Source organism: Hyla sarda, chromosome 2 (assembly GCF_029499605.1).
Source record: "Hyla sarda isolate aHylSar1 chromosome 2, aHylSar1.hap1, whole genome shotgun sequence".
Taxonomy (NCBI): Eukaryota; Metazoa; Chordata; class Amphibia; order Anura; family Hylidae; genus Hyla; species Hyla sarda.
In genome coordinates, this window is record NC_079190.1 from 164,846,587 (window position 1) to 164,872,089 (window position 25,503).

Consider the following 25,503-nt stretch of genomic DNA (forward strand, 5'->3'; position numbering starts at 1 on the left):
CAGCTCAGCTGAGCTGATCAGGACTATCGCAACAAAATCGCCATGTCCCGATCAGCTTATCAGACGACTGGAAGGTCCTCACCTGCCTCTCCGTTGTCCGATCAGCGATCTACTGCTCCATGCCTTTGCAGTTACACTGATCAGTGCTTTGCAATGGCATAACACTGATCAGCGTATTAGCTCCCTACTAAAAGTTTAAATCACCCCCCTTTTCTCATATTTTAAATAAAATAATGTAATAAAGAATAAATATAATCATATGTGGTACCGCCGTGTGCGTAAATGTCCGAACTATTAAAATGTTAGGTTAGCTAAACCACAGCCAGCGAAGTCCAAAATTGTGCATTTTTGGTCACTTCATATACAATAAAATTATTAATAAAAAAGCGATCAAAAAGTCCCATCAAAACAAAAATGGTACCGATAAAAACTACAGATAACGGCGCGAAAAATGAGCCCTCCTACCGCCCCGTAGACAAAAATAAAATAAAAAGTTATAGGGGTCAGAAGATGCCAATTTTAAACATACTAATTTTGGTGCATGTAGTTTTATAATTTTATTTTTTATACAGTTTTAAAATAAAACCTATATATAAATTGGGCATCCTTGTAAACGTATGGACCCACAGAATAAAGGTAAAATTTAATTTTTACCAAAAAGGGAACTGCGTAGAAACAGGAGCTCCCAAAAGTTACAAAATGGCGTTTCTTTTTTTATTTCACCCCACAAAATTTTTTTTTTTGGGTTCCCACAGGTTATATTATAAAATAAGTGTCATTACAAAGTACAATTGGTGACGCAAAAAACAAGCCCTTAAATTGAAAGTGTTATGATTTTTAGAATGGAAGGAAGAAAAAACGAAAATGCAAAAACGAATCCTTGAGGTGAAAATAGGCTGAGTCTGCAGCAAAAAGACAATAAAAGACAACTTATCCCCACAGGATAGGGGATAAGCGCCTGATCGTGGTGGGGTCTGAGATCTCCTGCACGGGGCCACGTGTGGGAGATCGTGCGCGGGGGGGGGGGGGGGGGGATGATGATGCTTGGGAGATCTTGATTTTGGTTTGATAGCCTATCCTCAGGACACTTCATTGTCCTGTCTCCTTTCCCATCTTACCCAGCATGCCTAGAGGCTAGGCTCTAGTCTCTGCTCGGAGATCCTCCCAGTTCACCCCCTTTACATTACGTACATTCACCTCTACAAACGGACCTCTCTGTCTGGCTACTCATACATACTCTTCCCTAGTAGCCCAGAGGCTAGGACTGTTGCTTTACAGCACTGGTGTTCAGGTGTAAGTGCCCATATTCTATTTAATGCAGAGGTAAACAAACATAATCTGGGGTATAATTTGCGAGATATCTTAGCACTGGAGGGGTCCATTAAAACAAAAATAGGCTCTGATTCATGGACAGAATCCCTATACATCTATGGCCCTATACATCTATGGCCATATACATCCATGGCCTTAGTTTATGTAACAAAAACCTGGAGACCGATCCACTTTATGCATAGGTTAGCCCCATTTCATGCTGTAAACTGCAGAAATTGACAGCTGGTAGGCCCAAAAAACTAATTCTACTGGTGTCTTGTGGCCATTTTGTAAACTTTCAATATTGTTTCCACGCTGGGGTGCCCAGGTTGTGGTGCTGAGTGGCAGCATTGCATGTCTTCTCCTACCCCTGCCTTGACTGACTTAAAGCTCACTTATAAACGGTTTATGACAAATAGTTGTACAATTTTGTGCTTGGTCCTGCACCTTTTTAGGTTCATAATTTATAATTGGGGACATCAATAGCATGGATCATTGACCAGCAATATGGTCCTGTTTGCCAGTTTTCGATCTAGTTGTACTTTTACTTTAACTGCTAGAACTTTTTATTAATTAATTACATTTTTTTACACAGTTGGTGTGTATAATAACAAATATCAAGTGCCTTTGCAGAGTCCTAAAATTCTATATTCAGATTTGCCCCTCTTTTCTGTGACCTACTTCAATCACATTCACAGCCCCCTCATATATTTTTTTTCTACAATAGATGTTAGGCAAACAGCTATAGATGACTGGGAGAGGTATTCCCATCACCATTCACCTGCAACCTCTGCACCCCTGTAGCTATGCCCTCCTTCTGATTTTTATAGTTTAGTAGTGGGTGTACTTAAAAAAACAGGAATCCTTTAGATGGGATACACTCTTAAAAATCTTCAACCAATAACTGACATGTACAGTCATCTTGACTGCTCAAAAATACGAGGTTTCTTATTTTACCTTAAAAAAAAAAAAAAGTCAAAGCGAGACCCAAAAATGAAAGCAGGTGTACTTTTTGTTCAATAAATTACTGCCCATGAAGGTAATATTGGTGGGGGGTCCAGCAGCTAGAACGAGTGTGTCCTGACCTAGTCTTGAGTGACCGAGGTGAGGCCACCATGTTTTTCAGACCAGTGGAGGTTCTAGCCACTTTATCCCCACCGTTCTGACTTTGACTTTTGTTACTCCAGAATAAAGTTAAAATCAGATGAACATTAAAGTATTAAGACCAGCAGATCTTACACCACAACAAAGCTGACTAAGCAGTAAGGTTTTTTTCCTTTCCTTGAAGAGTGCATGTATTCTTACGGTATGTTGTTCTAACTCCCAGGGGCAGTCTGCAGCAAAACGACAAGGAAAATTTAAAAAGGTACTGATGTTAGTTACTATAACTTTATAATGTGCATATACTGTTAACCTGGATCTGTCACTGAAACACAGACAGTAGATGTGGAGCATCTATGCATCATCCTTCAATATTCTGTGGTGTGATTTAAAGATAACTTGGTTCTCATATGATCTAATATTCCAGTTTCATGGCAATCACAATAAGTTTAGCTGGTATTGAGGTGTACTGTATAAGCTAGCCAGCAATACTGTTTTCGTGAGAGATTCACTTAATGACTTTGTATGTTTTTGGGCATTGATCTTTTTGTGTGCAATTCTTTTTCTGCACTGCAAAAGGTATGCTTTTCCTTTTAAAGTGTTAATAGTATATTAGAGTTCTTGGCAAGACTTGAGATCCGGATCAAGCTGGCCATACCCTTCTTATCTTGCTTTAAAGGGTTACTCCACTGGCCAGCATTCGGAAGTAATTGTTCTGAAAGCTGATGCCAGAAAGTTAAACAGATTTGTATATTACTTCTATAAAAAATCTTAATCCTTCCAGTACTTATTAGCAGCAGAGGAAATTATTTTTGGATTTCTTTTGTCATGACCACAGTGCTCTGCTGACACCTCTGTCCATGTCAGGAACTGTCCAGAGTAGGAGCAAATCCCTATAGCAAACATATGCTGCTCTGGACAGTTCCTAAAATGGACAGAGGTGTTAGCACTGAGGTCTAATATGTACTGGAAGGATTAAGAATCTTTAGTAGAAGTAATTTACAAATCTGTTTAACTTTCTGTCACCAGTTGATCTAAAAAAAATAAAATAAAAAATTTCCACCAGAAAACACCCTTTAAGGGTTTCTATTCTAGAATAGGGTTACAGGGTTCCCCCATGCCGTGCTGTTGAGGCAGCTGGGCCCACCTTTTTTTTTTTTTTTTTTAACCAGGAGCAGACAAACTTCCGCTCCTAGTAGTGTAACCCCCTGGCATCTTAAGGATTGACACCCTGGTGATACCAAGTGCAAACAGGTTTCAGTGCCTACACAAGTGAATGGGTACCTACACTATCGATAATACATTGCACTACTGTAGCGCAACCCCCCCCCCCCCACACAACTGCCTAAAGAGAGAATAAGTTATGGGTCTTGGAATGTGGTGACACAATTTTTTAGATGTTTCTGTTGTGCTAAAGTAGTAAAACCTTTAAAATATTTGGTATGACTATAATCTTGCTGACCCTGATAGTAAAGTTATAGGTTAATTTGTCATTCCCTCCACCAGTGCAGAGTACAAGCTCAGCTTTTGCATACATTTTTTCCACAAAGTATGAGCAACATTTATATTGCCCCCAATATGTTATTTTTAACCACATGGTGAACAGCATATCTTTAGAACACAGAAGTAGTCAATGACATGTCAAAAAGCTTTTTGTGAGTCTGTCCATTTAACATAAAAGCTTGAGTGTTTAATCAACTTTTTTAGACCATATTTTTGGGGAAAGAATTGATAAATTCCCCTCCCCCCCAAAATTTATAAAATAGGTCATTTTCTTTCCCTTTAAGTTGATGGGTAATACATGAGAAGATCTCAAATTTAAAAACTTTGCAGAACAGTTTTGTTTTCCTTTTTTTTTGCTGCTTCTGTTTGTATCTTATTGGTGGAACCATGCGATCAGGTTGTGTTGCAATTGAACATTTATCACTGTACTAATGGTGCGTTTCAGCATCAATGCTGTTGATTCATCGATGGGCTGCGCATTCTTTTGTGTGCATCTATGTACAGATCCTGACTACTTTGTCATTATTTCTGATGAACTGCATGCGGTAGAGGCACTATTCAAACTATTGCCACGCCCCCTCCCATAGACTTGCAACTAGGGGTGTGGCATGATGTCACAAGGGGGGTGTCGCCGTTACTTCACGATCCCCCGCTGGCCGCTCCAAGCAATCGGAACAAAATGTTCCAAACGCTTGGGCACCGGAGCACCCCTTTAAAACCTAGTAACACTAGTCACATGACACTGGGGAGGCAAAAGGCTAATAGAGCCTAATTTGGACATTTCCACTTAGGGGTGTACTCCCTTTTCTTTCCAAGGTTTAGACATTAAAGGAGTACTCCGGGATAAGAAAACTTATCCCCTATCCTAAGGATAGGGGATAAGTTTCAGATCGCAGGGGGTCCGACCGCTGTGGCCCCTCCTGCGATCTCCCGTACGGGGCCCCGACAGTCAGCTGCCAGGGGCTGTGTCCGACCACCGCATGACGCGGCAGCCGACACGCCCCCTCAATACATCTCTATGGGAGAGCCGGAGCGCTGCAATCAGCAGCCTCCGCCTCTGCCATAGAAATGTATTGAAGGGGCGTGTGGGACGACTCATCATGTGGTGGTCGAAATGAGCTATTTCGGCAAAGAGCCGAGAGTCCCGTACAGGAGATCACGGGGGGCCTCAGCAGTCGTACCCCCTGCGATCTGAAACTCATCCCCTATCCTTAGGATAGGGGATACGTTTTCTTATCCTGGAGTACTCCTTTAATGGCTGTGTGTTGTTTTGAGGGCACAGTAACATTAAATTCTGTTATACAAGCTGTGCACTCACTACTTTACATTGTAGCAGAGTTTCATTTCTTCAGTTCTTCAGTGTTGTCACATAAAAAGATATAATAAAATATTTACAAAAATGTTATTCCCATATTAATACTTTTTTTATGCATCTTTAAATAACCTTGAAATAAGTAGCAAATGTTGTCCTTTTCAGGATGTGGTTTCAGTTCATTATCATTTGATACCATCTTCAAATAAACCAAAGAATGGAAATAAGGATAAGGAAAAAGAAGCAGAGAAAGAAAAGGATGTCAAGGAGGAGTTCACAGAAGCTCTACGAGATTTGAAGATACAGTGGATGGCAAAGTGAGTTAATACAGATTGAAAGGCAGGGGGCACATTATGAATTAACCTATGAATAACAATGTTAGGGTGTCATACTTCCAGAGCCTGAAAATCTGCCTTGGTCATTTTGATAGGTTTTGGGCCTGTGTCTTGATTATGCACAAGAAAAAGGTATATCTATGATCCAAATTAAATTTTAATAAAAATATGTGCAAAGAAAAAAAAACATTTAAGATATTAAAAAGGCATAAATACTGAAAGTGCTACTACAGAGATACAACTCTGTGACAGCAGAGATAATTGATGAAGGTCCATAGAAACCAAAGGTAAGTATAATGAAGAGCATAAAGGTCTTTGCATACACAACTGCCTATCCCTGAAGTTATGGCAGAAAAATAAAGCCCACATGCTCTAGAAACTAACACAGCATAAAACAGGGGTCTCAAACTCTCGGCCCGCGGAACGTTTGTGGGCCACACCAGGGATGTGAGATTTGTATTGCCCGACGCCCAGGACATGCAGTTCTGGGCGCCGGGCAGGTAACTTCTTCAGGCATTTAGCCCTGCTTCAGGCAACCTAATGTGGGGAAGCCTGCTACCACCTAATGTGGGGAAGCCTGCTACCACCTAATGTGGGGAAGCCTGCTACCACCTAATGTGGGGAAGCCTGCTACCACCTAATGTGGGGAAGCCTGCTACCACCTAATGTGGGGAAGCCTGCTACCACCTAATGTGGGGAAGCCTGCTACCACCTAATGTGGGGGAGCCTGCTACCACCTAATGTGGGGGAGCCTGCTACCACCTAATGTGGGGAGCCTGCTACTGCCTACCTAATGTGGGGAGCCTGCTACTGCCTACCTAATGTGGGGAAACTGCTACTGCCTACCTAATGTGGGGAAACTGCTACTGCCTACCTAATGTGGGGAACCTCCAGAAGTAACACCCCCATCATCCGTCAGCTCATGCTATTACCACACGGGGGAATGGGGGGGTTGCTGGTGGATGATGGGGGTGTTGCTGGTGGATGATGAGGGGCGCATGATGGGGTCATTATATGTGAGGGGAGCTGCTACCTCCAGTGGCCCCCGGATAATTTGAGTTTGAGACCCCTGGCATAGAAGTTACCTAATGAAATGAACAGATGACAAATATCAAAGTAACAATTACCAAGTGGAATGAAGTAATGTGGGGGACCTTCACTACCCAACGTTTCTTGCTACCTAATGTTTCGCGCTCACTGGCTTCGTCCTTAGTTTTACATTCAAAATAAAGACATCTACACAGCCCAATAGCAGCTGAGATTACAGGTAATCTTGTGCATCCAGTCTTGATCTTGGTCATGTTTTTTTTTTTTTTTTTTTTTTTTTTTTTTTTTTGCAGTTTATACATATGGACGTCTGTTTGAATTTATAGCAGGAACAGTATTTTTTTCACTTCCTACTTGACTCTTGATTCTGAGCCTGTTAGATTTGACATATAGAATTCTGCAGCATTCTTTGCTATTCTTCCTCTTGAGACGATAACATGATAGTATCCCAGAAGTCAGTGGGATCCATCAGGCACCATTGTTATCAATCATGTGACCAATCTACGAAAGCCATTGTGAGGTCCATTGTAAAATAAATTATAATAGTGTGAACAGTGCATTAGTGCTAACATTCATAGTTTCTAAAAAAAATTACTTCTGGAACATTCGACTTGTATGGTTTTATACCTTTTCCATATATGTATGCTTACTGTGGTAGGTTTTTTTTGGGGTCTTGAGGTTTAGTAACTTTCCTGTGATTATTGCAGACTTGAAAGCAATGAGCTCTTCAACGAACTAAAAGAATCATTTCCCAATCATCTTCCCTTGTATGTGGCTAGACTTCATCAGTTGGATTCTGAAAAGGTAAGGTGCATTTGGTAGGATCTAAACAACATTGGATCCGTAAAAATGACAAGTTGGTTCTGCCCAAATTCAGTAAGATTCAGACTTCACTGTATGACTACACTGCTCAGAGGGAGCAAATATGACCATACAAAATGTGAAAATGAATGTAGTACCTGGTTCTAGTTGTAGCAAATGATTAATATCCACCATTTACAGGCATTTTCTATTGTCAAGGATGGTTGTGGAAGAGGCCTTAAAATGTGCGTGGGTGCTGCTATATAATGCACACCAGACAATATGTTGGTATAAAATTCTTTCTCAGCAGAGTGCCCAAGTGTTAACAGAGAGGTTCTGCCTTTATTTTAAGGAAGCACATTAGTTTTTACATTTGACAAAAGAGGGAGGTTAGTTATGACGTCAATCATCATGTTACATTTTGATTGGTTAGTTGAGCTTATCTCTGTATATATTAGCATATTTAAGCATTTATTTCTTTCTTGGCCAAAGTTCACTTATGCGGCTCTTTTCACTCTGAGACTGGAAAAACTCAGATCTTTGTCCTTCCATACAATCCGTATCTGTTTTAAATGTTTTGTCTTCTGACGTCTCATCTTGGGCCTCCTGGCGTCATTCAAAGGTCTCAATCTTAGTTGCAAGCAAATAGCTGGATATAGAGGTTAAGAGTAGATAACTAATATCTTTTTCCAGCATTATAAATGGCATATAAATATCTAAGTATTAATATATATTGATCGTCAGTCAGAATCATTTTGATCACCTTGTTACTATGACATGTTGCCTGGAACTTTTTCACATCGAGAGCAAATGGGAGATGGATATGGGGCTACTGTTGGCCCCACAGCAGAATTATATATTGGAGATCACTCCTAGGCTATCATTGTGTGAGCATAAAGGCTCTCACCTGTTTATTGTAGTTTACAAAACCCTCAGATTGTTTTGTAGCGTGGTACTTTGTTTAAGAATTTTCAAAAAAAAATTATTTTTTTTTGATCAGTCAGGGTCTCTGTGCTGAGATCAGTTGTATAGCGCCTATAAAAGCCAGGGGGTGGAATTTAGTTTGTGTTATGTGCGGGAAAGAGCCTGGACTGTGTCCCTGCAATCTGTGGTCCTGTCTACATCCTCTAGAGGGTTCATATAGAAAAAGTTATTTCTCTGTTCGGCTCCATTGGGGGGGACACAGAAACCGTGGGTATATGCTGCTGCCACTAGGAGACTGACACTAGGCAACAAGAAAAGTCTGCCCCTCCTAGCAGGATATAACCGCCCACAGGCACCCTAGCTAATCCGTTTTCGCTTAGATTCAGTAGGAGGCAGACACAGGTCTGGAGCTCTCCAGACCTGGTCTTCTTTTTTTATATTATAGTTAGGGCCTGTTTTAGGTTCTTTTCTCCTTTTTAAAGCGAGTAAAAAAAGCGAGTAAAACCAGCATAAGCTAAGGTTTACATAGTACTTCATCACCCGAGGTGAATGAGAGCCCAACAGTGTAAGCCCACTATATAAGTAATGGAGTGAGAGCAGGATAGGCCATTCTAATATGCTAGGGATGAGACCATGTTCAGGAACCACGAGTGGTGAGTCAGGGGTTTCCCATGAGAGGACAGTGTGGACTAGAGAGCCAGCTTCCCAGCGTTTACAAAAAGGAGTTGTATTGGGAATGAATATAGGCGTATGACCTCTCATAACTACAGGTGAGGTTCACTATATTGATAAGTTCCAATAGACTTGGAATCTCTGGTGTCTGCCATTTGCTAGTGATGAGGAGTTTAGTAGACATCAGAATATGGGCGACTGGTGAGCCATAGGTAGGTGGTCAATATTGAGAAGTAGGATTGCCAGGCTGTAGGGTAAAATCAGTACATAGGAGTCTACATAGAAGCAATTGTATCCTGTTCCACAACGGGTATAGCTTGGGGCAGCTCCACAATGTGTGCAAGAGGGTTCCCTTCTGACCACAGTTCCGCCAACTGAGAGCGGAACACTCAGGGTTCCACCTCAAGATAGATTTAACAATCGCCTCCCTATGATTAGTAGATCTCAATAATTTACAGGAATTGCTCAGAGCCTGGAGCCACTGGGTGGTGTTAAAGGATTCTCCAAGATCCCTTTCCCATTTTTTCCATATAGGAAAGTTTTGTAGGTTCTGTTCTGTCACTCAATAAATTGTAAAACTGGGTGATCCCTTTTTTATTGGTCGAAGGCCTTTGAAAAAAGGGCAGAATACGGGAGGGTACCAGGATATTGCGGTAAAAAGCAGGGGTCAAGAGACTCCTAATCTGGAGTTTTTTATAAAAGTCAGCCTGGGGGAGCCCATATTTCCCTTTAGTATATAAAAAGTGCACGATACCTTAGTTATCTAGGAGGTCACCCACAATAGTAATACCTTTCTGTTGCCAGGAGTGTAGATTCGGGTCAGGGATATAGTGGGAGAAAACGTCTAGAGGAACTCCCCTCAACGGAAAAACTCTCTTCTGTAACGGTTGCCTTAAAAGATATGCCCATACTTTATCTGAAATATTGATGGCCGATAAGTGAGAAGGGTCTGGGAGAGTAGGGTTACTCGCTGCTATCAGTAATCAAGATCTAAGAGACAGGGCTAGAGCTGGCTTCCTCTATACCTATCCAGTGCTCCGCTGTCCCTTTTTTAAATACCTTTTTTATTCTAAATGTATACATCCATTCATCATTGACCACTGCGTGTGTATGGAATACTGGTATTAATGGTGGTACTGCGTATGAGTTCATGAATCATATTCATCAGCTTGAAATATCCATTTACAATGCATTTGGAAATCTTACGGACCCTTTAATTTTTTCACATTTTGTTATGTTGCAGCCTTTTGCTAATATAAAAATTATCAAGTTTTCTCCCTATTCTACAATCAATACCCCATAATTAGAAAGTAAAGATAGACTTTTTATTTTTATTTTGCAAATGTATTAAAAATTTTAAAATATTTGACATAGACATAAGTATTAAGACCCTTTACTGTGACACTTGAAGTTTAGCTCTGGGGCCTCGTTTTCTTTAGGCAGCTTTGAGATGTTTCTACACCGTGATATCAGTCACCTGTGGTAAAGTCCGTTCATTTGACATGATTTGGGAAGACACACCCCTGTCTATATATAGTCATACAGTTAACAATGCGCGTAAGAGCTAAAACCAAGTCATGAGGTTGAAAGGGCTACCTGCAGAGCTCAGAGATTGGATGATATGAATGCACAGATGTAGAGAGGGGTACAAACAATCTTTTGCTGCACTGAAAGTACCTGTGAGCACAGTGGTCTCTATAATTCTTAAATTGAAGTTTAGAACAACTAGGACTTTTAGAGCTGGCAACCGCTAACAGATTTGTAACATTATGTTTTCACTTTGTAATTCTGGGTATTGAGTGCAGACTGATGGGAGGAAAACTTGATATTTTTGATTTATCTTCGCATAAGGCCACAACATAACACAATGTGACAAAAGGGTCTCAAAACTTTCCCAATGCACTGTATATTTTGGTTTGCATTATTTCGATGTACTTCCATGATGCAGTAGTACTTGGATGCTTATAAGTTCACAGCTTGTCAGAGTTGTTATAAAGCTCAGAACCAATCAGAATCTTTTGTCTACAACAATTGCCAAAAAATTTTCCTTTTTCTAAATTTTAGCATTTTATATTCCTAATATTTTTTTTAATTTTTCGTCTATTCCAGGAACGCATCAAACTTATCAATGAAATAATTTCATCTGCTGATGAGGTCATCTCTAGAATCGACCAGACTGCTCTTGCTTTTTACTTTGCCATGAAGACGGATTCAAGACCAGATGCAGCCACTATAAAAAAGTACCTAACCAGTAAATATTTTGTTTTATTGACCTTCTTGTGCCATCGTTATGCCAAAAATATTGTGTTAAAGGATCAGTATTTGTAGTCCCAAGACTTTGTTTCTTTTGTATTAAGTTTGTGAGCAGTTTGTACTGTGAACTTGTTTTATTGTACATCATACTGTAAAAACAGGCAGGAAATAGTTCTTAATGCCAGCGATCATACCAATACCTTTTATTGCACCCTCATTCCCAGTCAGAGGAATTAACATTGTTGTTTGGTGGGATTTGTTTTTACCACTGCAGCAAGATGTGTTTTAAATTAAATAAAATCTAAGCATTTATGTGGGGAAAAACCCCATCAAATACCATATACAATATTATACTAATAAAAATGATTTTACCATTGCTGTAGATGCCAAATGATCAAATATTGTGGTTTTATGTTTTAATTTGGTCATTGTCTTACCTCAATGCTGCCATCCCCAATTCCCCATTCTTAAAGCATACCCGTCAGATCCAACAAATTATTTTTTTTTTTACTGTATCACTCGGTACCTAATCCTGACCATGTACATCTAATTTGTATGTGTCTAGCACCTTTATTTTTTTTATTACACTTTTAATTAAGCTCACTAGTCTGAATTCCTCCCAAAGGGAGGGGGCGTGGCCTCACTGTGCAAGTCTCCGCCCCCTTCCTCAGTATGCTATCTGCTCATATCTCCCCTAGCATTAGCAATACTACAACTCCCAGCTTGTCCTCACTGACAGTAGCGGGACACAAGATGACAGTGGGAGGATTTTTCCTCCAGCTGTGATCCCTGCGCTCACAGCTGTCAATCAAGGAAGTGTGTCCATGACATAGGTGATGACGCATGGACACAGCAGGACTAGTATGTGTCCAAGCAGGCAGGGGGGCAGTTGTTTGACTGGCTTTTGCAGTATGAAATACTGAAAATTTTCTAATGAAAGCAATTGCAAAACCTATTGGTTATACATGCTTTACAACATATCAAAAGTTTTTATCTGACAGTTCCCATTTAAAGGGCCAGCACTTTATTATGTAATTAGAGAGGAAGTGCTTAACTTTTCCTAATTGTATATATATTTAAGAAAGTTTTTAAGTCTATTAATTGATGAGGTTTTTCAGAATCTGATAGGTCTTTCCCTACACAACTGTAGAGCAGCAAAATGCCCGTTTTAGCTTTTTATATTTGTTAGATATATTTAATAAATCTATTTATTTTAAGGTTTTTTTTCATTGCACATTATCTCTTTTGGGATTTTTTTTTTACTTTTAGTAATTTTCAGATGCAGAATATGCAATAAAATCCAGCAACATATTACAGTACTGTGCAAGTAAATGGGGTTTACATAAACTGCATTCAGACATTCTGCAACATTCAACACCATTTTTGCAGGTTTCTCCAATGAATATAATTTTTAAAGCCAAATTGACTGCCCCAGTTTACCATTTACCTCTCATTTTATTGAGAATGCATTTTAAGTTACAATCCTGTTTATTATGCAATTTTATTTTCCAGTGACATGGACAAGCAGAAAAATACCCTTATTGATGCCATGTGTAGAAAAGGGGTTGCCTTAGCGGATAAAGTGCTCCACCAACAGTCTAAGGAGGGTGCTGCTTCATCTGATTCTGATGGAAGGGAAGAGGATCTTGAAGTAGCTTTAGAAGCCTTAAATGAAACATACTGGGAAGTGACTAAATGGGCTGATGTATATGACTCAAAGGTAATGATGGTGAATGTAACTTGTGGACAGGTTCTCTCGGCCTCATTCTGCAGTTTGGACTGCCCCTCTCTCTGTCTGTCAGTCTGGGAATCATATGTTAATGTAGAAATAATCTACATAAAGTCATGTAACATTGTAGGCACATTGCTTTACTTGTACTGACAGTAATAGGTCTCTTCTTCTAAGTTGTCTGTGAATATGACTTATGTGTGAGGAAGAGATAATGGTGGCGATTTCTCAAAACCTGTGCAGAAGAGTGGTGCAGTTGCTCATAACAACCAGATTGCTTCATTAATTTTTAACGAGACCTCTGAAAAATAAAAGAAGCAATCAGATTGGTTGCCATGGGCAACTGCACCACTTTTCCTTTACACAGGTTTTGAAATCTCCCCCTAGGTGCTTTTGCACAAGCTAAATGATGAGTGACATTCTTCTTGCTTCACGATTATCAAAAGCAAACAATGGACATGATATGATTTTTGCAGCAGATTTGAATGGTTTTAGTAACAGATCCTTTTTTCATATCTGTCCCTTTCTCACTCCCTGTTTCACATTGCAACCTTGGCAAGGATTGCCCCACCTAACATTTCCTGTAAGATGGCCACATTTTATAATTATGTGGACTATTTAAAGATTTTTTTTTTAAATCAACTGGTGCCAGAAAGTTAAACAGATTTGTAAATTACTTCTATTAAAAAATCTTAATCCTTCCTGTACTTATTAGCTGCTGAATACTACAGCGGAAATTATTTTCTTTTTGAAACACAGAGCTGTCTGCTGACATCATGACCACAGTGCTCTCTGCTGACATCTCTGTCCATTTTAGGAACTGTCCAAAACAGCATATTGTTGCTATGGGGATTTCCTTTTACTCCTAACAGTTCCTAAAATGAACAGAGATGTCAGCAGAGAGCACTGTGCTCATGATGTCTGCAGCCAGCTCGGTGTTTCAAACTGAAAAGAATTTCCACTGTAGTATTCAGCAGCTAATAAGTACAGGAAGGATTAAGATTTTTTTAATAGAAGTAATTTACAAATCTGTTTAACTTTCTGGCACAAGTTGATTTAAAAAATAAATAAATACATTTTTCACCGGAGTACCCCTATAATGCTCTTCTAATCTGATACAGAGCAAAAAACAAGAAATGTAGATGTAGTAAAGTTAAAATCTTTACGTGCTGAGGAATAGTAACCTGCTACCCTTTATTGTATGTATATTGGTGCTACTGGCTTGTGGGACTGAAGGCATTTCTTCAGTCAGAGAAATGAGTAAAAACGTGGAATAATTTATTTGTATTATTAGCTTTGTTACTTTGTCTTAAGGCAGACTCTTTTTGGCTGATCAGAATTTATTTTACATTCTTTGCTGACTTTACATCTCTCTATGTAATAAGGGTCTTTGACGGACAAATGGTAAAGGTTTTGGTTAGCATGTATAAGCCATCGATCATGCAGCCCTGCCTACACAAGTCTTTATGAGCACTGATCCAGTTAATCGGAGCTAGCATTGGGCAGTAACCTGCTCTTATATTACCTCCATTACATAAAGACTAATGTTTCTGCAGCGACAGCCATGACACTGGTTTACTAACTCTACCTGACCTCTTAACCTTTGTCTTTGTGCTCTGTGATTCCATGGAACTTTACTGTTTTCAAAGTAACAAATGTTTTGTATTTTCTCTGTTGAAGGTGTTACCATTTGTCTATAAACATAACTTGGCAAATAAATTATATGGCCGAGGCATAAAGTCAGCTACAAAGCTTGTAGAGGAGAAGCCAACAAAGGAGAACTGGAAAAACTGTGTCCAGGTGAGTTAAATCTACATACCGTATATACTCGAGTATAAGCCGAGTTTTTCAGCACGATTTTTCGTGCTGAAAACACCCCCCTCGGCTTATACTCGAGTGAACTCTCCGCCCTCAGTGGTCTTAAACCTGCGGACCTCCAGATGTTTCATAACTACAACTCCCAGCAAGCCCGGACAGCCATCGGCTGTCCGGGCATGCTGGGAGTTGTAGTTTTGAAACATCTTGAGGTCCGCAGGTTGAAGACCACTGCAGCCTTCGTCATTATCCAGACCCCCCTTTAGTTTTGTACTCCCCTCCGTTCGGCGGGACGTTAGGGTGAGCTGGTCCTGGCCATCTGTGCTGCAGGGATCGTCCGGTGGGGAGGGATAGTCGTTCCGGGCTGTCCATCTTCACCGGGGGGGGGGGTCCTCTTCTCCGCGCTTCGGGCCCGGCCCCAGAATTCTGACGTTGCCTTGATGACGACGCACAGGGACGTTCATGAGCTGATGACAGGTGGTGATGATGAAGGGGGTTGTGGGAAGATGGGAGGGGTATGATGACAGGCGGTGATGATGAAGGGGGGTTGTGGGATGATGACAGACGGTGATGATTAAAGGGGGATGATGACAGGAGGGGGGGGGGTGTGGGATGATGAAGGGGGGTGTGTAGGATGATGACGGGGGGGATGATGACGGGGGGGATGATGAAGGGGGGGGTGGGATGATGACGGGGGGATGATGACAGGCGGTGATGATGAAGGGGGGATGATGATGATGAGGGTGTTAATGACGGGGGTCTGGATGATGACATGGGGGGGATGATGTATTTCCAACCCTAGGCTTATAGTCGAGTCAATAACTTTTCCTGGGTTTTTGGGGTGAAATTAGGGGCCTCGGCTTATATTCGGGTCGGCCTATAGTCGAGTATATACGGTAGATTTATTTTCTGAAGAACATTGTTTGACTCTTTATAGGACAATATGGAAAATGTATTTTTGTGAAATAAGCCCTTTAAGATAATTTGCTAAAATCTGTCTAGATCAACTGCAAGGAAATGCTATTTACAGTATTTTTAGAACTACCTTTCTACTAGAATGTGAATTATACTCGCCTGCTGCAGGGATTCCAAACTTTACATGGGGGTATAAAACATCTATACATCAATACGTCTTGGTTATAAGATTTATTTTGAATGCTGGAAAGCCTGAGAAGTCGGCAACATCCGCAGACTTTATATTTGTATTGAATTGTCATAAATGGCACTCCATAGTTTATGAAATACTCCACAGGCAGCTGTAGATAATGTGTTTTACCCTGTGGCTGCTTAACAGTAGGTGACGAAAACACGGCTTAGCAGGAAATATTTATGAATCGTACATGTTCAGAGTATTGAATAAATAGATCCTCAATACAATTCACTGGCAAATTGTAAAAAGAAGGGGTCAGTACAGTCTCCTCTGAAACGTACTGTCACAGTTTTTGCCGTTCTGAATGTATACCTTATAATGAAATCAGAAATACTTTATAGTCCAGCTTATATTTCGCATTCTGTTAAAGCTTATGTCATTTTTGTTTTTTTTGTCTTCTATTTACACAGGTGATGAAGTTGCTTGGGTGGACCCATTGTGCATCTTTTACAGAGAACTGGATCCCAGTCATGTATCCACCAGATTACAATATTTTCTAAAATCATGCCCAAAACTAAAATGGTTTTATATGGAAGTCTTATAAATGGAAATATTTAGAGCTGTGTATGATTTTTATATTTGTTTTTTTTAGTTTGTTTCTTTTTTTCCTATGCATGGCATTTGTTATTGTAAGGCATCTGTTAATCTGTGTGCTTATCTGCCAATTCACCCTTGTGCTTCAGTGTGAGGTATCTGGATGGGTATGATTTTTGCATGCCTAGTTGAGTATTTTAAACAGAAGATCAGGATTTTACAGTTGGCACATTTTACCATTTTATGTTTAGCATATCAATGCCTTAATCCTTCCAAATAAGTCAGTTTATTTATTGGTTCCAAATAATTACATCCTGACAGCTGCCAACAGAGTGGAAGCCGCCATTTTGTTGCCGAATTTGATTTCAGGAGAATCCAGTGTTTACACTTAGCATAACCTTGGACTGGCACAGCATAAGGAGCCACTGTAAGCAACTGTTACAGCACAGAGCAGTTTACATCTACAACAAAGGAACGGCTTTATTTTAAGATTCATTTTATAATAAAGGGGCAGTCACATTATGTTTTTCACCTCAATGAAATATTGTCCCTCCATGTTTGAGTAGTTCTGCTTTTAAGTCTTTTTTTTTTTCTTTTTGCATTTACTCTATGTATAAAAAAAAAGATGACATAACTCATGTAGACATTATAGAAGTTTATTCAGGCAGTAGCAAAACCTGTATATCAACAATGGTGTGCCAGGCATTTAATGCTCTTTATTCAGGTATACTGTAAAGCTATACATATGTTTATCAACAGAATGATGTAAAATAAAGCAGAAAACACCATGCACACAGCAGTATGTAACAAATTCTGGTATCTAGATTGTTTTTTACATTACATGAATTATAAAATGATCATGGCGTCTCCATTATTTGTGTGTATTTTCTTTTTCACAAAGATGAACTAGTTATTTCATTATGGCACCAGTGAACAAGTGTACACAGCAATGAGGGAAATCCAAAGGAAAGGGGCCCTTAGCAACCTGTCATGTACACAATCTTTCTTATTGTGGTTAAACATGGGGAGCTCTTTCAACTATACCCTGTAACAGTTGAGAAAAAGGAGTGCTTCAATCTATGACCCTTAAAGAGATACCCGCTGCTACCACTTTTCTTCTTACATGCTTCCTCAATGATGCTTTTTATGTATATGCTGTATGTTTTTGGCTAAAGAAATCAGAAATTGTCAATTGGGGAGTTAAAGGGGTACTTCGGTGGAAATTTTTTTTTTTTTATCTACTGGTTTCGGAAAGTTAAACAGATTTGTAAATTACTTCTATTAAAAATGTTAATCCTTCCAGTATTTATTAGCTGCTGAATTCTACAGAGGACATTTTCTTTTTGGAACACCGAGCTCTCTGCTGACACCAAGAGCACAGTGCTCTCTGCTGACATCTCTGTCCATTTTAGGAACTGTCCAGAGTAGGAGAAAATCCCCATAGCAAACATATGCTGCTCTGGTCAGTTCCTAAAATGGATAGAGATGTCAGCAGAGAGCACTGTGCTTGTGACCTTGAGACTGAAGCGCAATGCAGTCATTTTCCCTGGCTTATATTGCATCAGATCTTAGGAGTGAGACTTGGTATTAGTAACTTCTTTTGACACCCCTGCGCAATGTCAAAATGGGTGATATAAAGCCTTCTGGTCATTAAAAACAACTTTACAGTTTAAGGGTGTGTTCACACATTCAGTTTTTTTATTGCAATTATTGAATAGAAAGCCAGGAATGGATTTGGAAAGAGTAGCATTAATCTTTCCTTTTTACATGCCTTTGTATTCAGTAATTGCAATTAAAAACCTGAATGTATAAACACAGCCTAAAGTAAAGAATCATGTAATGATCATGTAAAAAGAAGTGCCCGGTACTGTTGAGGTGGTATTTCTAACTAGCCAATGTGCCACTAACTGTGGTTGCAAACTCCCTCTGGATACAGTGTCAAACCTGTTCTTGGTTACATTGGGTTTCCATAGCTGGACCGCCACACACAAGCGCTATTTATCAGATACTCTTGTTAAAGTACAACACCCATTTTTATTAATAAACATCCAGTCTTTACAAATATGTCAAACACCACTTTTTTATGGAATTGTAATTGCAAATTGGCACAATCCTCAAAACTCCTGAAGTTTTATATTTTAATGCAGCTTTTTCAGTCTGAATGGAAAGGTAAGTATCAAGTCCCAATTGAACTCACTCCTGGCTTTGGCTAAAATGCAACAAAAACTGACATGAAAACTGTATGTTGTGATTCCAACCCAATTCTGTTGAGGTTTTAAAGTGACTACATTGTGTGTGAATTTCTATAAGAGGTGTTAGTTATTAATCTTACAGATAAATGAGGTTTGGTTTGACTGTGAAGTCTGTCTAATCAGCACATGGCCAGGAACTATACTAACCCATTGCAAAATATCTAGCTTAAAAGCCAGCAGGAGCTAGAGACATTCTTAAAAACCTTTTTAAAGCTGTTTTTTTTAAGGAAATGTTTCCATTGATAGCCTATTCTCATTGTGTATAGGGGGTGTCGGCACCATGCCATTTAGACATTCATGGTGTATTCGAAGGATAGGTCATCAATGTAAAATCCTGGAGATTTTGTCACTGGTTTTTACAATCTGCTGCTATGTATTAACAGCTGTTAAGTAATCTGTATCCGAATATGTAATTTTTAGTGCAATACCTAAAGGAATTTCCCAACATTTTGGTTTTCCAATAACTACCAAGTGGAAACCCATCCTTGGGGCATATTCACACAGCAGAATTTTCTATTGGATACTATCATCAATATTACTCTTGGAAATTCTGGTACATGAAGTTAACATGCATAGCTAACAAAGGAGAAGAGAGCATGTTGGAGTGGTCAGAGCACCGACTTATATTGGCGACTGCTGCTGCATACAGAATTTACAGCATCATTTTAAGCTTAATACTACCCTGAAATTCTGTGGTGTGAATGAGCCCTTATCCCATGGTGAGCATAGTCATCCTTGGCATGCGTTAGCATAATATGCACTCATCCTTTGTGAGTACTAAAATAAAAATAATGTGAATTAGCATTGATTTTCCTATCCACCCATCAGAGCAATATGTGACAGCGAAATCTTACTGTCTGACACCTGTCATTGCTTAGTTACCACCAAAACCAACAATATCATATTATCTATTCGTTCTTATGAATTAGAATTTTTGGAGAAAATTTTAATTGATGGTGGGAGACCATACGAATACTATATATGGATATTTTTCCTTGCCTTTTTAAAGTTTGTGAAAACATTTTATGAATTGGGCTTGTTACAAATATTGTCACACTGTTGACCTTTATCACCTAATGAACATGCAAACCGATAACTGGCAAGTGAATTGCTCAAGTGTCCTTACAATAACAGTCTCTTATCTATTTACATACTTTGCCATGCACTGTCCTATTTATATACAACAGTTCCCTCAGGCTTGAAGCTTTTTAAGTGCTGGCAAGAAGCCTCACTAGCAGATTAAACCTTGTGTGCAAGAGCCATTTATTATAAATTCTTTATTTTAAAGTAACAGAATCTAGTTATCCCCCCCCCCCACATCTAGATTCCCTCTTTAAAGGGGTTTACCCTAAAACAAATCCCGATAGGCTGTTAAAAACTATTTTTTTTTATTTATTTTTTTACGATGAATGGCTGCATGACATTGGGGAATTGTTAAAGGGGTTCTCCGGTGCTTACACATCTTTTTCCCTATTCAAAGGATGCACGCGGCACCCCATTTGTAATCTGTCCCCGTAGCGTGTTCGCTCCGGGACTGATTACAGACGACCACCGGGCCAGCGGCGTGTGACTTCATGCCTCCGCCCCGTGTGATGTCACGCTCCGCCCCTCAATGCAAGCCTACGGGAGGGGGCGTGATATCTGTCACGCCCCCTACCGTAGGCTTGCATTGAGGGGCTGAGCGTGACTTCACACGGCGCCAGCCCGGTGGTCGCCTGTAATCAGTCCCGGAGCGAATGCGCTCCGGGAACTGATTACAAACGGGGTGCCGCGTGCAAGATCACTGGGGTCCCCAGCGACGGGACTCCCGCGATCATGCATCTTATCCCCTATCCTTTGGATGGGGGAAAAGATGTGTAAGCACTGGAGAACCCCTTTAAGGAACTAATCTTGTAGTAGCTTTCTTGGTTCAGTTTAAAGGACAAGGCTTTCTCTTTAAACGAAACTAGGAGCGGTCTATTACCTTTCCATAACACAACTCTGGTTTTAAAACGTTTAAGTGTATAAAAATAATTAGTTGTCAAGTAGGGGGGGGGGAGCCTGTTAAGACTTCAAATTGCCCATAGTTCAGACAGCATTAATCTACTACCACATTCCTTTTTAACAAGTATATCCCTTGATATCAATACATTTGCTCTGTGTACATGTCTCACTAGCTTAAAGGAGATCTCTTTCCAAAACTAACTTATCCCCTATCCACAGGAGGAGGAGTGTGTTCTGCAGACTGCATGCGCTGCATTCATTTTTATGGGAGAGCTGAAGAGACTCGAATACAGCACTCGGGCATCCCTGGCGCGCCCCCTTAGAATTAAAAGGAGTGTATGCGGTCTACCGGTAGACGATGCATGCACCTCACAGACTCCCAGTGGTCAGACAACCCACTGTGATCAGCTACTTATCCCCTATCCTTTGAATATGGGATAAGTAAGTTTTGGCTTGAGTTCTCCTTTAAGGAGGGTTGCACCCTGGTCAGTCACTCAGTGGTCACATGCCAAATTACAGGCATTATATTGGAGCCATGATGCCTTGAGTATGGCTTTTTTACAGCTTGTGGGCTTTAGTGGTCACAACACCTGCTCCAAATAGAAGACTAAGGTACCGATGGGAGTCAGGCTCCCGTTGACACATCAGTCTTCTTTCTGGAGCGGATGTCATGTGACCACTGAAGCTAATAAATGGGGATTAGTGTGGGATTGGTAAGGAAAGACCTGAAGTTACACTCAGGTGTGAATGACCAGGGCATGGTTTTATTTTCTAACCTTTAGTATGGTTGCTCTTTGTTTAAATGTGTGCTGTTACCTTGTTAATTTATCTTCTAGTAGATTTTAAACAATTGTCCGTATGACAAAGGTGCCATAGTTCAGCTTTGCAGCAGAAACAGAGATGCTAAATGAAGTCTCTGATCAATTATGCCCATATGAAAGGGGGGTGGGGGGTGTTGATATGACTGATGGTGAGACTTTACTGGTTTTCCGATTCGCTAGTTTTCTCCTTCTCGGGACTTAGTTACCATAAGTTTTCAGAGATGCTGCTCATGACCTGCAATGGTTACAGTGGGACTAGCCCATGACTGATTTGGCCTTGTGCTTATACTAGCCGAGTGAGAGAGTGTTTTACAAAATCTGTTTAATAAAAATATATTTAAAAAAAGAGGTATCTATTGAACCCCAGAGAATCCAGCAGTTATGACCTCTAGTACCTGTATACTGTTTGAATGAAGATAAAGATAAAAACTTGGGGGGGTGCTTGCCTATATACAAATAAATTGACTAGTTTTACCCTTTTATTACCCAGAAAATTTTAACTTTTGGGTTTACATTTTTTTTTCCTCCTTCTGTACTTTTCTCTCTCATATCTATCATATATATATATATATATATATATATATATATATATCTTTTACTCCTAAAATATCTCCTGCAGTTATGGCAGCTGAAAAATCCATCCCCACAGCATGAAACTGTCACCACAATGGTTCACGGGACGGATAGTGTTGGCCAGGTGCTGAGCGCTGTATGTACCTTTTTTTCTTTTATCAGAAAATGGAGAGTGACTTATGTCTGGCTACTCTACTATAAAGCCCTGTTTGGGTGAGCTTTCCAGAGATGTACAGTCATGGCCGTAAATGTTGGCATCCCTGAGATTTTTCAAGAAAAGGAGGTATTTCTCACAGAAATGGATTGCAGTAACACGTTTTACTATACACATTTTTATTTTCTTTGGCCGGCATTTATCATTGTAGGTGTAAGTGAAGCATTTCTCTACACCTTGTTTTGTGTGCTGGTAATGTGTAGGAGCACCAAATTTATTAAATGGTCACAGAGCATTTGATAAATTTTGTGCAGGTCACATTTTCTGAAATTTCTCTCTTCACATACACCAAAAAGCTAAGCTAAGTCTGGGCTGGTGTAGTTTTAGAGAATTTTCAGTGGCTTTGCGCCTTTTATCAAATAGGCGCAGTTCATAAAACCTTTCCATATCATGTGTATTACCAAAATCAGTGGATTGCAACTCAAAATCAGCAGAAATATGTAAACCAAAAGGAGCAAAAAAGGTGTACATAAGCGTTAATTTTTAACGTAAATTTGTTTTCCCTTAGTCCTAACAGCAGCACAAGTGGGGTGTTCTGCCCCTGTGAAGCTGGCAGGACGGTGGAATTTTTAATTCCGCCCAAGCAATTTAAATTAATTAGCCCCCCCATAAAAGGCCTCCTCCCCTAGGCCATCTCGCTTAATAACAAGTAACAAAAAAGTTTAGGGCGGGAAATTTGTGTGCTGCTGTTAGGACTAAGGGAAAACAAATTTACGTTAAAAATTAACGCTTCCCTTACGTCCTAACCAGCAGCACAAGTGGGGACTTAGCGAGTAACAACACAAATAGGGAGGGACTACGGCAGAGTGGCACTTAGGATTGACTGCCCAAAGGCCAACTCTTCCGATCGTTTGGCATTAACCCTGTAATGACTCAAAAAAGTATTGTGGGTGCTCCAAGAAGCAGCAGCACAAATCTGTTCCAGAGGAACAGACCTTTTCTCAGCAAAGGAAGTAGAGACTGCCCTAGTGGAATGGGCAGTGACAAAGGCAGGAGGAGTTAGCTCCTGGACTATGAAGGTCTCTCGGATTGCCTCCTTAATCCACCTACTCAGGGTAGGTTTAGAGGCTTTCAAGCCCTTGTTCTTTCCAGAAAAAGAGACAAGGAGGTGTTCCGACTTCCTGAATTCTCCAGTTCTTGAGATATAGACTCTGAGAGCTCTAGAGATGTCCAGAGTGTGGTCAACCGCTTCTTCAGGAGAGGATGGATTAGGCAGTAGAACTGGAAGAGAAATGACCTGGTTGGTATTGGAGAAAGTCGGAACCTTAGGAAGGAAGGTAGGTAAAAACCTCAACAGGACTCTGTCCTGTAGAAAAACAGTGTAAGGCTCGAAAGCCGAAAGGGCCTGAAGCTCACCCACTCTCTTGGCTGAGGTTATGGCCAATAAAAAAGTGACTTTAAGGGATAAATACCTAAAGTCTACTTCTTCCAGAGGTTCAAAGGGGGGAGCGCATAACCCCCTGAGAACAGTGGTTAAATCCCAACTGGGAATAGGTCTGAGAACTGTAGGTTTAAGTCTTTCAGCCCCTTTGAGGAATCTTCTAACCAGGGATTCTTGTGATAGAGACCTGCCTAGGAAGGCAGAGAGTGCTGCGACCTGAACCTTTAAGGTGGATGGGCTAAGACCCTTGTCAAGGCCATCCTGGAGAAAACGCAGTATTGCAGAAAGAGGAGGATCTGAGGTAACTACCTCTTTCGTTGCACACCATTGAAGGAAAATCTTCTTTATCCTGGAGTAAACCTTGTTTGTAGACTCTGCTCTCGAGTGTGCAATAGTTCTCAAGACCTCCGCAGGAAGCCCACTCCTTAGTAGGGTCCTGTCAATCTCCAGGCTGTCAGATTGAGTCTCCTCAGATCTAGGCAGGAGCCTGTGTTGTGAGACACAAGGTTCTGCACGTGGGGAAGCCTCCAATAACACCCCTGACTCATCCTCATGAGTTGGGTGAACCAGGACCTCTTCGGTCAGAATGGGATGATGGCAATCACTGAGGTCTGGTCTTGCCTGACTTTCATCAATACCCTGGGTATCATGGAAAGTGGAGGGAATATGTAGGCCAGCCTGAACCTCCATGCGATGGACAGAGCGTCTATCGCCACCGGATTGTCCTCCTTGTAAAGGGAACAAAACTTGCTCACTTTGGCATTCAGCCGGGTTGCCATGAGGTCTATTTCTGGTGTACCCCACTTCAGGGTTATCCTCCTGAAGATCTTCTCGTTGAGAGACCATTCTCCCTGGACTGCAAGCCCGCGACTTAGACGATCTGCCACTACGTTGAGATCCCCCTTGATGTGGACTGCAACAAGGTGGGATAGGTTGAGCTCTGCCCATGATAGAATAAGTCCGGTCTCCCTGAGGAGCACTTGGGACTTTGTGCCACCCTGTCTGTTGATATAAGCCACTACAGTGGTGTTGTCTGACCGGACTCTTATTGCTTTCCCTAAGATATGGGGAGCAAAGTGGAGGAGCGCAAGACGAACTGCTCTCAGTTCTCTCATGTTGGATGAGAGTAACCTTTCCTGAGGGGTCCAGGTACCCTGAACCGGATGGTCGTCCAGATGGGCTCCCCACCCTAGAAGGGAGGCGTCTGTGGTCAGAGTGATCCACAGAGGTTGAATCAAGGACTTCCCATCTGTCAGGTTCGTCCACCACCTGAGAGAGGCACGGACTTCGGACGACAGGGTGCACTTTTTGTCCAACCCACTGGGGTTGCGATTCCAGGCAGTCAAGACCTGATCTTGGAGAGGTCGGAGGTGCCACAGGGCCCAGGGGACTGCTTCTGCAGACGCTGACATGTGGCCCAACATCTTCATTAGAGTTCTGATGGGCACTCTGCGTGGTACCGACAAAAACTCTGCGGCTCTTATGACGCGCTCTCTCCTTTCTGGGGTGAGAGACAGCGTCATCCGAGAGGAGTCTAGGACAAACCCCAGAAACCTTCTTGAGGTAGATGGGATGATCTCGGATTTTTCCCAATTTATGAGCCACCCTAGGTGTTGAAGAAAATCCAGGGTCAGTTGAAGATGAGCTTGAAGAATGTCTAGAGTCGCGGCTTTTAAAAGCCAGTCGTCTAGATAAGGAACAATCTCTAGGCCTTTTAGTCTTAGAGCAGAGACAACTGGAGCCACCACCTTTGTGAAGGTGTGGGGAGCGGAGGTAATGCCGAACGGTAGAA

General features: G+C 40.9%; 1 protein-coding gene across 3 annotated transcripts in view; it reads left to right on the top strand.

Annotated features, from left to right (window-relative positions):
• TPP2 (tripeptidyl peptidase 2) overlaps positions 1-18,890 on the top strand; it is a 97,338-nt gene extending 78,448 nt beyond the window's left edge. Inside the window, exons 24-30 of one of the 3 annotated variants that reach the window (XM_056555690.1) lie at positions 2,639-2,677; positions 5,393-5,544; positions 7,317-7,413; positions 11,116-11,246; positions 12,772-12,979; positions 14,669-14,788; positions 16,364-18,890. In XM_056555690.1, coding sequence (XP_056411665.1) covers positions 2,639-2,677; positions 5,393-5,544; positions 7,317-7,413; positions 11,116-11,246; positions 12,772-12,979; positions 14,669-14,788; positions 16,364-16,453 — 837 coding nt within the window. In that variant the 3' untranslated portion in view covers positions 16,454-18,890. Of the gene's footprint in view, positions 1-2,638; positions 2,678-5,392; positions 5,545-7,316; positions 7,414-11,115; positions 11,258-12,771; positions 12,980-14,668; positions 14,789-16,363 lie in introns of those variants that run through there. The other 2 variants (XM_056555691.1, XM_056555692.1) reach the window with 2 other exon arrangements.
• The last annotated feature ends 6,613 nt before the right edge of the window (positions 18,891-25,503 follow it).